Below are 18,403 nucleotides of genomic sequence, written 5' to 3'. Positions count from 1 at the left end.
TGGTGACTGTAGCCAGAGATTATACTTCTCACACATTTCTGAATCTTTTCAAGTTGCTACGTGTACTATGCAATTATGATAGTTAAAAGGGCATTGAGGGAAAAACTTGTTATAATAATATATCCTCCTTTAGGTCATTTTAATGAGGTTTTCTGCACTTGAACAGTCATCAGCGTCCAAGAGCTGTCCTGCCTTGTACTTCTGCATTATTAATACCGGCACCGTCCATGCAGCTACAGTTAAAGGTCTGTCATTATTTCCATTATAAACTGATATTTTCAAGGATTTAACTCAAATGCAGAATAGCCCTTCCATTCATTTTTGTTGAATTTAAAGGAACCACTAGGATCAGCAATATACAAACTCAACCGCTTTCTAATTAACTTTTGACACAATAGAGGTTAACAGCTCCGTAATTGACGTTATGGTCTATTGTGTATACAATCTTCAGTTACCAATACTACCTACTGCATCATCTGTCTCTAACTGCAGTCAAGCTTCTACCTGCTCCTCTAAAAAGTCTATTTCTTTATAACAGATAATGGTCTGCATGAGAAATTTAATGCAAAGAGAATAGAGGGCCTTTTTTATTTTTTACATCATCATAATTATATTTTGGGGTGCAAACATAATATGAATTATTGTTTTTTAGGAGTATTTTTAAGGGATATAAGGAACTTAATGTAGACACATTCTTCTGTGCTAAAGTAATGTTACATAAAGCAACAAAATTCAGCCACAAAATTGCAGACAAATCGCTGATAAGATTCTACCAGTGCGTGAAAGTGAACACACAGACAACTAAAATCCTAAATCAGCAGAATAAATTCTACCCTTGGCTGAACTAAGGAAACAGCAAACTTTGTTCTGATCTTCATTTTCCTCCAAGTATAAACAGCACAGCTGGCTTTTTTGATGAGTAAAATATTGGATTGTCTGTTCAGATTGTCAGTCAAATCTGAATAATGTCTTTTATAATATTTAAGGTGCTTAATGCTTGTTAGATGGAGCTGACTTTTTTAAAAGCTCCGTTACCATGTAACATAAAGCATATTTGACCTTGAAGGTAGTTTGAAGTCTTCAGTTTCATTCCCTCCCTGTGTTTTAGAAAATCACTTTGGATGACTGCAGAGGCTCTATAACCAGCCTTTACTGCGTGTGCTTTGCACCTCCATCTTCCTATTGGTGGTCCAAAACTGCAGTCCTCTGATGACAACAGAAGGATTGCCATTGATTTAAATGGGTTTGGAATAAAGCCCAGAGTAGATAACTACGTGAAGCAATAACGGTGTAATTTATTTACACATTTTTGACCTGTCCACAATACTCAGAGTAAATCAGGACTGTTGCAATACACTTGAAAGAGAAAGAGAAAAAAAAAAAAAGAGAGAGACCAAAGCAAAAAAGCCGAACCAATAACCCCCAATTTAACCTCCAGTGCTCATAATTGTTTCATTTATGATATTCCATCTTGTAGTAAAAAACTTCATTCTCCTCCAAAACATGACTCTTGTTAATCTATGAGAAAACCCAGTCTTTGTTGTGACTAATTTTGACAGCTTTAATATAATTTTCCACCTGGCATCTGGAAAGTTTTCCATTTTCACTTTCCTCCAATGTCTCACTTCTGTTTCCAAGTATATGTCTTACTCACACTGCACCTGTCATAGTGGTATCTGTGCCTTAACACCGGTCTGAAAACATACACGCCTTTACTTTTGCTCTTACACCAGGGACAATTGCTACCTTCATCACCTGTTTTGCAGTGAGATATTGCCGCACTTAATAATGACAGTAGTATATAACTTCCTTCACACCATCACCTGTTCCAGGGAAAGTGAGTATACTTTTATAATTTTCTAATTCATGTGGCTCCTTTAAGTATTGTTCACTTTATAAAGTTGTAGTCACTGAACGATTGAAATCTTTTTGCTGTACTTTCTGTTGTCAGCTTGTTTTTTAGTGTCCTACTTTCACACAGATGAAGCACTTCTTAGGGGACGACCAAAAAACCTTAATTAAAAAAAAATGAAAGCATGTCAGCTAATGAGTAAGATTAAAATAAAAGAAAATAAAATATTCTTTTGGATGCTGTTCTAAGCAACTGAAAGTTGCAGATTCAGAATTAACTTAGTGCTTCAGTGCTGGCCTGGAAGATTTTCAGGAGAAATTTTACAGCCTGAATTTCAGAAAATATACTAACCAGTTGGAAAAAATAGTATTATTAAAATATTTTATCTTTTTTTTTCTCTTTTTGTTTTTCCCCCAGACATCTGGTTCTGACAAAGGAGCTGCAGTTTGTTCTAGCAGCCATCATTTAGGATTCAGATCTGACTTGGATTTCTTGTCTACCCAAAAGAACACAATTCTGTGGTTCCCATCTCTACAGTCACAAAAAAGTTAGTCAGACCTCAGACCCAGGAACTTCAGAATATACAGTCCAACTGGTTTCCTTACATATTCCCCAAAGCAAAGGGAAGATGGGAGCATAGCAAACCAAAGACAGATGGAAGCCATCCTGGAGGCTCTTGATTGACTAGTGTCTAGCCCGGCTATAAATTACCACTTCTCTTTCTCAGCACAAAGAGGAGGTTAAGGAGAGCTGCAGAGCTCTCTCAGAGGCACAGTGCTTGCTTGCGCTGGGCTGTTCATGCACCATCAGCTAGATGTGGGCTGTGCCTAAGGCAAGAGGAAAGCCTTGCTTTGCTCTCTCTCCAGTGCTAACCTTGACTTTGAGAAGACAAATCATCTCTTTAAATATGAGTGGTTCTTGTAGAAGAACCAAAGAAACTTCCATTAAGTTAAAGGACTTAATGCTTTTAAGCATTGCCAGTGCTTTTAAAATCCTGCTCCATGCTGCTAATGATTATAATTATATAGCATGACAAAAACCCAGGGTGTAATAGCATACAGATGTGGAATATATAAAAGGGGAAGTATTTAACATAAGCTTGTTGGAGCTGAAAGTACCAGGGATGATTGATTGCTCAGACACAAGGCAAGGAAGTGGTCTAAAAAATATTAACCATAATTGCAATTTACCTATTAACTATTTCATCTACCATCATGATACATTTAGAAACAATTCCGCCATCCAGTAATGCTCCATCTGCTGCTTGTGGCAAACAGCAGATCTGCGTGCCTGGGCCTGGTTGGAAGAAGGATGTTTACTTGAGAAGCATATTACTTCTTCCATTTCAAAAGACATTAGCATGGTTATACAGTTAACTATACCTCAGTGACTTCCCCTGTTTTTACAGAATACTCTTTAATCCGAGAGATAGCAAAGAAAGTTTTAAAGACAACGCCTCTTAGTTAGTTAGTAAAGGTTTCTGCTGCTGTCTGTACAAGGGTCAAAGAGTTCTAAGTTTAAAAGGCAGAAAGTTTTCCTCTTGTTTTGACTAAACTGGAGGAAATGTGCTAGAGCTGTGCAGAATTTGATTGCCAAACACAAAGTGAAGACATGTAGTGAGAAAATATAGTAAAGGTTTAACCCAACTGATGTAAGAAACAAACTCCAAGGATGCCCACGTTTCCTTGCTTTTATCACATTGTTAATCTTTACTCAGGAAAACAGTTCTGAGAACAGCTTTTTGTGGACAGCTAAACAGGCACCATTGCTTGGAAGTTAATAGGATCACCAGAGAACGAGACTATCAAATCATTGTCCTAATAAATCAATGAAGGAGATGTACAACCCAAAGGAGTTCAAATTCTGCTTCCACGTGGATATGCAGCAAGTGCACATTAAACCTTGCAAAATCAGCAGTAAGGAGTTGGTTGTAGGTTCAGGAGAGCAGTGGCTTCCTGTGTGATTTGTTTTCCAGCTCAGATCACAAATCAGCATGAGTGCCAAAGTTCCTGAGGAGCCTGAATCAAGCTTCTCTATTAAAAAATCCAAAGAAATCTAGAATGGGCTACAACTTTTAATGGCATATTTAAAGGCACATATATCAGTGTGACTTTACTGGCAGCAGGGGATTTGCTCCTTGATATTTATCAGAAGAGATACCTTAGATTCTTCCTCCCTGCTACAATGACAAATCAGCACCTAAAGACCAAAACCAGATAGACCCATGCCTTTCCATCAGGAACAGGTAACAGAAATATGGTATAGCAAGCATAGCTGTACATCTTTTATGCTCCTATAAGAATAAACAGCCTTATAGTCCTCCTCTTCATAATCTTTTTAAGCAGCAAGATGAGGGAGTGCCTAGAAAGCATGAGAATAGCTAAGAAGTGACTTGTGTTTTGTGAATAATGGTTATTACTCTGTTCAGAGTTGCCTCTACAAACTTACAGTCTCTTGATCGGTCATTCGTAACCTCCTTTTGTTCTGTTTTAAACAGTAAGATCTGGGCAGAGCGCATTTATGCTTTCACCCGAAACAACAAAGTACTGCCTTAGTGATATTGCAGCGCAAATACCTGAACTACACAAGATTAACAAGAGGGTTACTTGATTTATTTTATTTGCAGAATGCAAGTTGATTGCTCTTCATTTGTACATTTTAGTTTAAGCTTGTATATAAGAGGTTTCTCTTTAGGTAAACAGTATTCATATGTGTATGAATCATCCTGAATCAGTAAATTTGGAGACAGGTACAGATGGTCAGTCAAAAGCAGCATTTACAGCAGAGTCAGAATTCTGTCTTCCTAAAAGCATAAGAAAAAATTATGATCCCCAGCGTCCAGTTGAAGCCTTGACCTCTTTACCGAGTGTTGTTTGTAGCAATAATAATATTTGTGGCACTTGTCTGGTAGGAACCATTTACATTGACAAAACAAAAAGGCTTTTACATTGAAAAAATCCCATTGTGGTCCACCCATGTTGCCTTCTTCCTATTAGAAATGTGCTAAGCATAAGTGTACAGTATGTAGTATTCCACCTGTCCTGTTAACACATCAGGGTTTTCCAGTAAACACAGGATCTATTACAGAGGTAGTTGTTTTTTGTAATTTCGATTTTCCTGCAGCAGTCGGGTTCAAGGAACCAAAAGGTATGTAGTGCTTGACATAGGCACATTTGCCTTCTGACCTTTAGATAGCTTTTTTTTCTGCACTATTGGCTTCTCTATCCTGTTGTTGTTGCTTCCAGTGTTAACAAAATGCTTGAAATACTCATCAAAGTTATTTTCCTGGGAAAAATACAGAACAAATCTCACTTGAAACAGAAAACAAGGTTCAGCCCAAGATGGTGCTTTTGTGTTGCTATCAAAGGAGAAAACAGGTTATAGTAAATGTTTTTCATTTCAAATAAGAACATAATATTTGCAGTACAATAATCTGGAGAGGACTAAGCAGGGACTATCCGTGCCACAGATATAAAGATAAGAAGAGATAATGGTCTTGTCTAATTAGGTTTTAAACTCCTCCGTCCGGGAAGTATCTACCGAACTAGGAAAAATGCACACGAACAGAGAGAAATTGGCATTATCACCTCCCAACTCCCTTCCCGTGGAGTGGATAAAAGCTTGTGGATGTAATGTTACATGTCCAAAGTCAAATGGGAAATCCATAGCAGACAAAGAAACAGACCCTAAACCTTCTGAATCTGCACCCACACTTACTGGTTAGAGTCATCCTTCTTTAAAGTCGGCTCATGAAAGACATATAGAACTGTTTCCAGTGGGTCAGACTGCATGTAATAAGCGATAAAAGTGACAAGAAAAACAAAAGGTAAATAGAAGTATTTAGATAAATGAGAAAAAACACATTGCCAGTCAGGCAGACAGAGCTGTGTAACCCTGGAATGACAACTGACAACAGAGTGCTGCTAGCAGGCAAAGGATTGCAGAGAAATAACAAATGGCATGCAAAAGGAAGGAGCAAGAGGAGACAGGGTTATCTCATCCTAGAAAAAAATAAACCTGTTTAAATTTTAAAAGGTGCTGCTAGGTTATTTCTTAAGGCCTGAGGAGTTGAAGTGTCTGTAAAAGAGCACAGTTAGCAGGACCCAAGTTACCAGCTCTTGAGCAAAAGGTTGAAACATCTCCCGCTGCCTGAACCTGTGTGCAAGGGTTTGTCATTTACACCTTCCACAGGTAGGAGGCAGGGAGCCCTTGACAGCTGCAAACACACACCTCTCTGATAAACAGATTTTGCTCCAGCAAGGGTCACCATTTTTATTTGCAAAGCTGAATCTCAGTGCCATCTGGGCTTTGTATGACTGAGCAGAGCAGATGCTAAATAGGTGATGGGTAACACACAAGCTTATGCTGTTTTCTACTGTTTAGTACAGTTTGTCCCCTTCTCTCCTGGCTGTTTGTCCAGCCAAAAAAAATGCAGTAACCATGCAAAAATCATAGTCATGTTCTTATCAACTTGTGCTGGCTAAGGTAAAGTCAGTTGAGCTGGTGTAATGTCAGCCTTAGCATGGACTGTGGCACAGACAGGACTTTCCCTAAAATACAACTCAGGATCAATCACTCAAGCTGATACTAAACTAAGCATCTGAGGTTGGTGACTTTCACCAGAGAACATAAACACACAGTAACACATGTTACCTTCTGCTGAGATTTACTTCCATTTGTATTGAGAAGTTTTAGCATGCCTGTTGTCAAGATGAAAATGCTGGACAGGCTAATCAAGGTGCAGTCTAATTATGATAAATCTAGGTGTGGTTTTTTTTTCCCTTTCTCATTCTTCTGCTATCAGAACAAGCCACGTGAAGACAGGCAAAAAAGTTACATCACCTTAGTGATCCACAAATGTTATGCCTTACAATCTGCCCAAAACAAATACTGTATCATGTAGGGTTGGAGAGTGGGAGGTAAGAAGGGAAGCACTGTGCTCCCAGTTTGCTGCTGCCTGGTCTGCCTGGTCCCAGAGGCTCGGTCTCACAGTTCACACAGTGCACGAGGAAAGGAGTGTGCGGCACGTGTGGCCAGAGCCTCCAGACGTCCTGCAGCTGGGTCAGTGCTGAAGAACTGCCTGCAAGAAAAGGGGCTGGGAGGCAGAAATGTCACACAGGGCTGTGCAGGGTCTGGAATAAACACTTGGCTCAGTCACAGACTCTTTTGCAACTACAGGCAATCCACACAGTTCATGTTTTCTTCTGGAACTGGAGGGAGCCATACCTGCCCTGATCTTTGTAAGCTGTACGCTTGCAAGGGCTGCCCTTGGATCTGGACTTGTACAGCACCCAGTCCAGCAGCAATTGGCAGTACGCTCAGTATCAGCTGAGCACAACTTCACAGCAAAAATAACAATCAAGGAGCAATGTTCTTCCACTAGCGGAATAGCTTGGAGAATTTTTTAAAAAAGCTACAATTTTATAACAAAAACCCAAGTGACAAACTCTTCGGAGGTGACAATATGTAGGATAATTAGCAATGGGAGGATAGTAGAATTTCTGAGTATTATTATATGTCATTAACAACTTTCAGATCTCATTGAGAGTGCTTTGTTGCACCTTGGTTTGTAGCGATGAGTTAAGCTTTCTTATGACACTTTTTATGAGCATCTAAGGATGTTCACTGAGTTCCAGTAAGTCAGTAAAAGTCAAAGTGCTCAAAACCTCTATTTTGAACACCCTGAACAGTGTCCATCAAAGGAAACATCCTGAAAACATTCCTTTCAAGGCACATGTTGAACACTATCATCTAGAAATGTCAGTTTTACACTCATTTAAATAATGTGACAGCTTCCAAGAAGACACCTGATAAGCATCACATTCAAGTGTCAAGAAGCACAGAGAAAGAGTGCCAAAAAAAGTTCAATCTGAAGAAATCGTATCAGCTATTAGATGAGTATTATAATACAGTTACTACTAAAAAAGATTCCTCATTTAAATGGAAAATAAACTTTACACTCAAGAATATATTTTTTTTTAAAAAGACCTTACATTGTCCCTATACCACCTCCCATGTTTCTCTATAGTGAGATCTCCCAGCTCACTGAATCCAGAAGGCAGAGACATACATGGCGAACAGCAAAACACACTGGTATTGGGTGAGCACCTCAAGACGACTGTAACTGAGCCATTGGAGACGCTACTTCTGTTTGGTTGGGGTTTTTTGGTGGGTTGGTTTTGGGTGGGTTTGGTTTTTTGTGGCTGTGAGCCACTGGGAATTATGAGAATTCAGTGTCTTCAGATTAAACATATAATGTTTGCTGTTGGGTATCTAAAAGCTGAATCTCTAAATGAGAAGATTCTTGAAAAAATCCTGGCCCTGATTTGCATATGCTTCAGTTATTTCATTGCACCAAATACTATGTGTGCTTTATATATGGGCTTGAGGCTTACTGTGTGTTTGTGATATGCTTTGAGATGCTCTGATGGGAGGTGTTGCCTAAATAAAAGTAATGTGATGCTTAAGTGTCTAGAATTCCCAGTGGACATTTCCACTCAAGCCCTGCTGCTATCACACATCAAAAACATTTGGAATCCTTAATGGACATATGTTCATAGCACAATGCCACCAATTTGGCATATTTAGTGCCTTCTCAAGAGATGCCCACAGTTTGTATATCAAGATTGTGGGAGGTTAGGACTGCAGTGTGAGAAAAATTTGCACAACACCTGCCTGACTATAATTTAATTGGCAGAAACTAATGCTCCGAGTTTGGGGATTTTTTTCCTCCGCTCAAAATTGAAGACACGCTAGGACTAATCCTGCTGTCTTACACTGTCAATTTTAAGCTTTTATTCTGACTTTACTTGTGCTGCAATATGATAATTTTCTGGTCCACTCTTTTGTTTCTGACAACTGAAGCATTGCTGTTTTACTCTCAGTAATTTCTGTGTATAATGGCTTCTCTGGCCAGCAGAGAGGACTCACTGTTTTTGGACTTCACTGAAAAAGGAGTCTGCTTACTATTACTGAAGATTATGTCCCATTTTATTTTTAATGAAGTACTTAATTATATGTTTTAAAACAAAAACTGTTGATGAAGTATTTCTGATCAAGTCCACCAGCAACACAGTGTGTGGACTCCAAAGATAAACACCACCACTGTCACTATTAAATTGTCTTTGATTTTACCTTTTCTTACAGCAGAGCCCCATCTGCAGCAGTCTTTAGCACCTCTTATCCTACCAGATTTTTGTTTTCTTTTTCAGGAATGTTTGACCTTGCAGTACGTCAAGGATAGCCCCTCTTACTTCACTATTTTCTTCACGTTTACAAAACATAATAAAAAGCTTTGCAGGAGAGATAGAGGATACAGTCCCAGGGGAAGCGTTCCTGCAGTGTGAGATTCAGCTCCGTGCAGGCCAGGAAGGCAAGCTGCAATCCTGATCCGTGCTGCTCTGCCAGATCTGGCTGTTCAGGGCTTGCAAATTACCGCTGGCTGCCTCAGCGAAAGCCTTGCTGGAAACATCTCATTGACTGCACCAACCTGAGTGGATGGCAGGTTATGAACATCCTTTATATAGGCGACTCACATCAGTTTTGTTGCTTTAAAGAACTCCCTGAAACTTAGCTGGAATTCCTAGATTTCCTTTTCTGCAAACTGCCGCTGTAAAAAGAGACAGGTTGACATGAAAGCATCACCTTGTCCAGGCCCCAGATGCTTGCTGGGACTGGGTGTGAGTAGAGTGAGATGAAATGGCAGCAGGGTTATTTCTAGAGTTATGTCTGAAATACTTCAATCTTCACACACCCAGACTGCATGGACAAATGGACCTTCCTTTATGAGCATGGTGGTCTAAAATGGAGAAGGTGAAAAGCTGAAAGACAGACAAGCAGGCAGGAACAGTTAGAGGCAAGACCTCAAGTGTCTGAGGTCACGCTCTTACCCTCAGAATTATAAGAGTAGTAGTGGCTGTTGGTATCACATACTGCCACAACAGATACAGATATGTACACGTGTCTGTATATGTACATACGCATACAGTTCACACATATAACAAAGTGTGCAGCCACATTCCTGAGCAGTTTTGTGCCTTTCCTTTGAGTAGTACTTTAAGGATGGGTTAATATTTTATGACGGCCATAGGACTCCCAGTACAATAAAACATAGCGTTTGAAGGATGAGATTAATTACTGAGACAGTTGCTCATCTGCCTCTTCTGAGCTTGTAGCAATAGAAAATAAATGTTCAGTTTGCAAGAGCCTAAAGCAAGCCATAAGCAAAAACTTTCTCTCCTGCACTGAAGGAAACCCAACATTTAGATTTACATTGCTTGTTTTTTCAGAATTGCATGGACAAAAATAAGGCCTGCAGGCAGGCGTACGTAGAAGTTATTCAGGCTTGTCAGTGCTCACTGTTGAACTTTGTTCCCTGATCAAGCAATGTTCCCAAGGTGAGTAAACACACCTTGGACGAGCCTCCACTTCACAGCCAACTAGCGAGCATCAGCCTACCAAATGTGACAACTCTGCTTTGCCTGAACAACCCCCGTGCTCCCAGTTCCAGATACTCTTTGTACTCAACCTTACCCACACACCGAAAAGTTACGACGCTTTTGGTTTCAAAGCCAAATTGGATCAAAGTTTGGTTAAACTGCTACATTTTGTAACTGCTTCAAAACAGCAAACCCAGGGGCTAAGAGTCACCACTTTCAGCATTCATTAATCAAACCTGTTAAATGATTACCTTGTTAGGGCTGCTTTATTGACAGCTCTGCATGATGATAATGCCAGTGGCACTGTCCCAACACACATCCAGTGGTGACGTAAAGGACAAGCCTCCATCACCTCACCTAGTGGGATGGACACTACCACAAAGAATATTTAAGGAAGAAGGATGCTTCCTTGGAAAGCAGTGATCGCAAGAGTACTCCAAAGCAATTGAAACGGGATCAGCAGAAAGAGACAGAAGAATCCTCTCTGACATCCAACTCAATCTTCTAAAGACAGTAAGTAGAATAGCCTCTATTTTTTCCAGCGTGAAATTACCAGTGATCCAAGTTCTCTATATTGATTTTAAAGCTGAAGTACATGTCTACTACAAATTCTGCCTTTCGGTTATACGTTATTAGGAAGGCTTATTGATGCTGGTTAGAATGTCATAGTATGCTAACACACACAATATATCTGATTTTAGATTGTCAGCAGTATTTCAAAGCCATCAACAAGATCCACTACAGGTTCAATAATGCCCCCACAGTTGAAAGCCGAGGTAAACGTCATGCCCAAGGTTGTCCAGGGGGATTTGCAGAGCCTGCCTCCAGAAGCAAGGGATTTCATTGAAAGTAATGCAAAGCTGTGCCAGCCTGAGAGCATTCATATCTGTGATGGCTCCGAAGAAGAAAACAAAAAAATTCTGGACATCATGGTAGAACAAGGCATGATCAAGAAGCTGAGCAAGTATGAGAACTGGTGAGTAGCCTGAAGGAAGTCAAGTGTGAACTCTGAATTGCAATATGCGTTTTCTATCCTGTTTACTTTTAAAACTGCTTATAACCCTTCAATATTAGCTTTCCAGGACCATTTTGGCACTATAGCTTACATAGGTGAAATACTCAGGAAAAGCATACTTTTTCCTCTAAAAATTAACATAAAGCATATAATTGAATTGGACTATCAACTGTACATTGTCTCTATTGATTAGTTATTTCAGGGAACTGAAATAATATCATGACTTATGTAACTAATCATTAGGAATGGCTAAATATTATTTAGCAAATACATCTTTTGAAGAATTCTACTATTTTAGTCAATTAGTTTATTCATCAAATACTTTTTTGTGATGTTCAAATAGCTCTGTGGGTGTTCAAATATTATTCAGTACAGGCATTTTTCATATCATGCCAATGAGCTTTGACTGTAATGTATTCAGCAAATACTTTTTTCAAATATTTCATCATTTCTCCCAACTAACCCAACATGAAAGGAGAATATTAACAAGGACATAGTCAGGAATCAACTATATAGTCATCTTCATGGAAGAAATCCGCAAAGACTTTTGAATAACTGAGTGCAGGAATTTGGCAATCTGTTTGCAGACTATTTGGGAGAGAAAAGGGCAAAATTCACCAGATAAATTATTCATTGTTAATTATATGCTTAGCTGTAGTGATGATGGTTATGACAGCCTAACTAGAACATTTTTATACTCGTGGAAAATTTCTATGCACAGAGGTGAAAATGTAAAACAATCCTCTCTATTGTAAATAGATTGCAAAAATTCTTTAGAGGGGAAAAAGAATCTCCTTTTAATAAACTCCTTCACTTTTTATGATCATGCTTATACTCAGTATTTCTTTTGTGATGCCTCTAACTTAAAGGACTCTGCCAATCCACTCAGCTGGATTCTGATCCCACAGGCATTTATACCAACGCTTGAAGTACTTGCTTGGCATCCACTTTGCTTGAGGCATCATTTTGTAGTCCCCATGCAAAACAACTTCACACTGATGAGAATTAAACAAGATTAACTTTTCCCTGGAAGTTAGCAACAGAGACTGAGATAAGATGCAAAGGACTATTAACGTGTAACCAGAATTTTCTAGGCCATATAATTTGTTATTCATACTGGAGAGTCTTGAAACAATTTGTGTGAGAGAATGTATCTGACTGATTTTTGAGATTGATTGTTGTTCTGGCTCTGTCACTGTAGTTTTAGCCTTACAAAGCATTGTACCCTTTTGTGCTAAACCAGTCACATAGAAGGGTAAAAAGTTCTATATTGATAATTAGAGTCTAATATTCTGATTTTTGGTGAAATGCAGCTGGTTGGCACTCACTGACCCAAGAGATGTGGCAAGAATTGAGAGCAAAACTGTCATCATCACTCAAGAACAGAGAGATACCACTCCAATCCCTAAAACTGGAACTAGTCAGCTAGGTCGTTGGATGTCTGAAGAAGATTTTGAGAAAGCCTTCAATACCAGGTTCCCAGGCTGCATGCAAGGTAGGCAAGAAAAGGATAGTTGACATTTGAAGTTCTAGGATTACAGACACACTACCGCTAGTAGTTACTGTAATCTTTAAAGAAAGATTTAGCTGAAAGTTTAGGTTTATACCCCTGATATTAGTAATTTTTTTGGTTCCATCTGTTTTTTTGGTTCCATCCATTTTTTTGAATCCAAATGCCTGTGCAAGGATAGTCCTCAGTCTCTTTCCATCATTATTCTCTTCACAAAGAGAGGCAAAGTAAAGTAGGAAAATTTGGGTGATAGTTTTTCAGGAAGTCACACAGCAACTAAGCAGCCAATAGGAAGTGAGGTGAGAATGGAGGACACCCATCCCCACCAATAATTTCAGGTTCGGCGATTTACACCAACAGAGAACTTGGCCTCCACCCACCTTTACTACTGGCTAGACAATTTGTCAGAACAGCTGCTTTCAGCATTTAAGATAAAATTTCTTGCTACGCAATTAGACAAAGCTACAGCTCTTTAAACATTATCAGAAACACCCACAAGACAAACAGCTTTTAAACAAGTGAGAAACAACTTCCATGTTAATGATGTTATTTCAGAAGTTCCTTGTTTTGCTCTTTGTCACATCTTGCTACTCCCTGTTTTCCAGGACGTACAATGTATGTCATCCCCTTCAGCATGGGGCCTATTGAGTCTCCTTTGTCCAAGATTGGTATTGAGCTGACAGATTCACCGTATGTAGTGGCCAGCATGAGGATCATGACACGGATGGGAACAGCTGCTTTGAAAGCCCTGAACAACAGGGATTTTGTAAAATGCCTTCACTCGGTTGGATGTCCTCTACCTCTAAAAGGTAAGACATTAAAAATTGTCACCCCTGGAAATTCCCAGGGGCATGTTTTAGAGCTGACTGTGTGTTCTTGGCACATGGGAGACACTCACCATAGAAGACCAGGGTGGTTTGTGCAACAGCACTAGATTGAGAACTCAAAGTAATTAAAGCTCAATGAGAGTTTCATGGAAAGGAGTTTGTTATCCCTGGTACTACTGGGGGGTGTTTCCTTTAAAGCATCTGGTATGGGTCACTGTCAGAGGCTCAATGCTGATGAAACAGCAGTGTCATCCAGCATGGAAATTGCAGCATTCATGAGTCCAACATTCTGTTCTGCAGAACCATTAATCAACAACTGGCCATGCAACCCGGAGTTAACGCTGATTGCCCATCTCCCGGATCGCAGAGAGATCATTTCATTTGGCAGTGGTTATGGGGGAAACTCCTTACTGGGGAAAAAATGCTTTGCTCTCAGAATTGCCAGCAGAATTGCCAAAGAGGAGGGCTGGCTAGCTGAGCACATGCTGGTAAGAGCTATTAAATCACGTATGTTTTAACAGCCATTAAACCTGAATTAGCTCAACGTAAATACATTACATCTTGCTGTCAATGAAATTACTCTCATACGGATTGTCCTGTAATATTAGATATGAATTTATCATATGGCAGGCTTATGAGAAATAGGAAATTGCTTGCAAGGTTAAGTACCAAACATTTTAAAATAGTACCTGTAAAATCAGAAACCAAGAAAGATTTGGAACTTCTGACAGTGGCTACTTGTAGGCAGACCCACGTAGTTGAGCAGAGCCTAAACTTCATCACTGGCAATCCACATTGCCCCTGCAAGTCTAATAGAGAAAGATTAATGCAAGTTTTGAAAATTGTCTTTCATATTATAAAGAGGTCTATGCACTCAAAAATTGGCAAATATTAGATTTTCTAAGTGAATTCTGCTTTGTACCCTTCTTGCATTTACTTTCTGCTGTCATTTAAATATTCTACCACTATAAATACCACTGAAAAAAAGAATTTCAAAATGCATAAAAGAACAGCCTCAGAAAAAAATATCTTTGCACTCTGAGAAGTGAAGAAGTATCCATACATAAAGTGCTTTCACTTCACTCCAGTCATGCAGCCAAAAGAATATTGCCTGGTTTTCTTCTGTCTCAGCTGAGAAACACAGCTGTATACAGTTTGTGTATCTTTAATCAGCAAAATAAAAATAAATGTTTGAATTCTATACATACCTGACATTTAAAAAAAAAAAAAAAAAGAGATAAAAGTCCCTATAGATATTCTGAGGGCAAGAAGAGTAGACTTTTTGATTAATAAAGTACAGTTTGAATTATTTGTCAACTATATTATGTGGTGCTTCTTCTGTAGGAACAAATTTGCATAATTAAATATTTTATCATTACCACTTGCTGGGAGACAATCTTCCAAATGAAAGGTGCAAGAAAAAAAGACTGTGTTTAACAGTTGCATTAATTTTTCAATAGATCCTGGGCATTACCAATCCAGAAGGTGAAAAGAAGTATTTTGCTGCAGCATTCCCTAGTGCATGCGGAAAAACTAACCTGGCCATGATGAACCCAAGCCTGCCAGGATGGAAAATTGAGTGTGTGGGTGATGATATCGCCTGGATGAAATTTGATGAACAAGGTATGGAACTGAAATTGGATTGTTTTACAGTCCAGTCCAGGTTACTCTTAGGTGCAGCAAGACATGCTACAAAATTCTGGATAGAATTAAAATAGTTTGATTTACTTATATTTTGACATGTAACTTCCAGGCAACTTAAGGGCAATCAATCCAGAAAATGGCTTTTTTGGTGTCGCCCCTGGAACATCAGTCAAAACAAACCCCAATGCTATTAAAACCATATTCAAGAACACCATCTTTACCAATGTAGCGGAAACCAGTGATGGAGGTGTCTATTGGGAAGGCATTGATGAGCCATTAACACCAGGAGTAACACTGACTTCATGGAAGAACAAGACTTGGACCCCAGATAAAGGTAACCTCGCCCACTCCACAGTCTCTCTTGTCTTTTTCTGCTGAATTCAAGTCAATTATGCCATTATGACCTTCTCATTGTATTCTGTACAGGGGAACCTTGTGCTCATCCCAACTCAAGATTCTGCACTCCGGCCAGTCAGTGCCCAATCATGGACCCTGCATGGGAATTGCCTGAAGGCGTGCCCATTGAAGGCATAATATTTGGAGGCCGCAGACCTGCTGGTAAGCGATGCAGCAGCCATGTATCAAGGCTGAAGTGCTGATCACAGAAGGGTTGAAACACAACTGGACATGAACTCAGGTTTTGCTTTCACAGCTGCAAAAGCAAGAAAATAACCATATTAGTCTAACTTCTCCATGTTAGCCTTTGACACACACACTTACAGCCACTGATACTTCAACACCTGAATTGTGAGATGTTAATACAAAACAGGTAATAATAATAAAGGGCTGGAGAGAGATCAGGACCCACTAACCAGGGTAATACATAGACACAGAGCAAATTGCTATACCCGTCTCAATTTGTTTGCAGTTTAATTAGTTCAGATAGGAAATGGTTAGAGAAATGAACCAGTTTCCAGAAAAGGAGGTAAAATAAATTGATCTGTTAAAGGTCGCCTGAAGTTGGAAAAGAAATAGAAGTAATGCTAGGTCTGAGTCTAATATCACAACCACAGGACCAGACTATTTCCAGTAAAATCTGCTGGGGATTCTGAGGTCCCAGATATCTCCCTCTGAGCCACTAAACCTGGATGTGTTCAGTAATCAGTAGCCAGTTTTGAAAATGTTCATATAAACTTATTTGCTGTAAGAGGACAGGAAATGAACGGGTTAAAAAAACAGGAAAAAATAGCATACATTATACAGTAACATGCATTCAGCAGTATCTCAGGTAGCAAAGCCTGTTATAAAAATGTTTCTGGATCTCTAATTACAGAATGATTTTGTTCTTTACAGGAGTGCCTCTTGTATATGAGGCCTTTAACTGGCAGCATGGCGTATTTATAGGAGCAGCTATGAGATCTGAAGCAACAGCAGCTGCTGAGCACAAAGGTAAATAAAAAATTTAATCTGCCCACCCGTATTAAAATCAATCCTCCCTGGACTGCCTGCTCTTTCCTCCTCCCCTGGTCTTCTGCATTTCAGTCTTGGCAGCTAATTTTGCAACCTGGGTATTTTCACAAAAATATTTGTAATGGAATTAAAAGTCAAATTCTCTGTAAAAGTCACATTAGGCAAAATAATCCCCTAGGTGGCAAGCATACAGAACAGGGTGCAGGCATGGGGTTGCCAGAAGCCTTGATACAGAGTTCTTGTTACAATCTGGGATAAATAAACTTAAGTTTTCTCTTCTGTTAGAGCTCAACATAAATACATGAACGATGAAAGCCAGCTCTTGAGGATCTTCATTTAGGCTGCTTGACGTGAGATTTAAGAAATTAATTTCCACTGATTACAAAAATTAATTAAATTTGTACTTTTTTGTACATCAAGGATAATGCTTGTATTGTTTCTTAAAGCTCTTTTGTTCAGATGCAGATAGGTAGTTAAGGGACCACGGGTATTAAATCCTGGGAGGATCTGAATCTTGGTACTTTAGAATAAATGTGCTATTTATTACCTTACATTCTCCATTTGTGTTTTGAACAGGCAAAATCATTATGCATGATCCATTTGCCATGAGACCTTTCTTTGGCTACAACTTTGGCAAATACTTGGCCCACTGGCTCAGCATGGCACATCGCCCAGCTGCAAAACTACCAAGGATCTTTCATGTTAATTGGTTCCGGAAAAACAGTCAAGGGAAATTCCTGTGGCCTGGCTATGGAGAGAATTCCCGTGTGCTGGAGTGGATGTTCAACAGAATTGAAGGGAAGGCCTCTGCCAAGCCAACTGCCATAGGTTACATCCCTGTTGACACTGCTTTGAACCTGAAGGGTTTAGATGTCAACTTGACCGAACTGTTTGATATCTCCAAAGAGTTCTGGGAAAAGGAGGTAGAAGAAATCAAACAGTACTTCGAAATGCAAGTTAATGCTGACCTTCCCTATGAAATAGAAAGAGAAATGCTTGCCTTAGAGATGAGAATAAAACAGTTGTAGCTGATCAAAGCCACAGTTATTTATCAATCCACTCATACTAAGACAGGATAAACACATTTTACCAAATCATCATTGGAAGCATAACAGCACACTGATGGGCAGGGAGTTATAATGAAAAGTAGGTCTTTGTTTAGTTAGAATATCGGTAGAGGCATTCTAGAAGTAACTCCAGACCTAATAATTTATAACTACATCCGTTGTTGTGAATAGGTGAGTAGCTGAGGGAATGTACGTGCACATGGTCTTCAAAACCCTGATCTGTCACTTACACACAGATATAGCCATGACGTGTGTAAATTACTTGCCGAGTTCTGCATATACAGTCCAAACCAATCTAGCCTTCAAGGTGTAGCACATTGTTTCTATCACACAAACCACTGGTGTCTCAGACTCTACAGGAAAGAATAAAGAAACTTAGATGCTGTATATATGTATTACCTAAACATATGTTTTAGAAAAATTAAGTTGTAACATTTATCAGAGTGAAAGATGACTTTGTATTACTAATGTGTATTTAAGATATTGCTATTATATATGCCTCATGTTCCTATGATTTCCACACGTTTTGAATGCTTGTTCTTTATTGTTGAAATAAATGTTTATACAAAAATATGATGGCTTCCAGTATTCTCACTGTTTATGAACTACATGCATATAAATTGGGCCTCTTGTCAATACC

At 39.2% G+C, this 18,403-nt stretch overlaps 1 protein-coding gene across 2 annotated transcripts; it reads left to right on the top strand.

Annotated features, from left to right (window-relative positions):
• The first annotated feature begins 10,706 nt into the window (after window positions 1-10,706).
• On the top strand, window positions 10,707-18,044 carry PCK1 (phosphoenolpyruvate carboxykinase 1 (soluble)). Of its 2 annotated transcripts, XM_009893479.1 has the most exons (10): window positions 10,707-10,803; window positions 11,003-11,266; window positions 12,619-12,800; window positions 13,421-13,624; window positions 13,943-14,130; window positions 15,103-15,265; window positions 15,396-15,620; window positions 15,713-15,844; window positions 16,580-16,675; window positions 17,273-18,044. In XM_009893479.1, the coding sequence occupies exons 2-10, from the start codon at window positions 11,043-11,045 to the stop codon at window positions 17,722-17,724; spliced, it is 1,866 nt and encodes a 621-aa protein (XP_009891781.1). In that variant the 5' UTR covers window positions 10,707-10,803; window positions 11,003-11,042; the 3' UTR covers window positions 17,725-18,044. The 2 variants fall into 2 exon arrangements, with proteins under 2 accessions (XP_009891781.1, XP_009891780.1); XM_009893478.1 differs by lacking the exon at window positions 10,707-10,803 and having other exon boundaries at window positions 10,998-11,266.
• The last annotated feature ends 359 nt before the right edge of the window (window positions 18,045-18,403 follow it).

This window comes from Charadrius vociferus, unplaced genomic scaffold, assembly GCF_000708025.1.
Source record: "Charadrius vociferus isolate BGI_N301 unplaced genomic scaffold, ASM70802v2 scaffold259, whole genome shotgun sequence".
NCBI classification, from domain to species: domain Eukaryota; kingdom Metazoa; phylum Chordata; class Aves; order Charadriiformes; family Charadriidae; genus Charadrius; species Charadrius vociferus.
The sequence above is the reverse complement of the archived record's forward strand: the minus strand, read 5'-3'. Positions and strand labels throughout refer to the sequence as shown.

Excerpts from the sequence above, each read along its gene's own strand:
- PCK1 (XM_009893479.1), top strand. The coding sequence starts at position 11,043 with ATGCCCCCACAGTTGAAAGCCGAGGTAAACGTCATGCCCAAGGTTGTC. Across the intron at positions 14,131-15,102 it reads GGCTAGCTGAGCACATGCTG|ATCCTGGGCATTACCAATCC; the intron begins GTAAGAGCTATT and ends ATTTTTCAATAG. Across the intron at positions 15,621-15,712 it reads GACTTGGACCCCAGATAAAG|GGGAACCTTGTGCTCATCCC; the intron begins GTAACCTCGCCC and ends TATTCTGTACAG.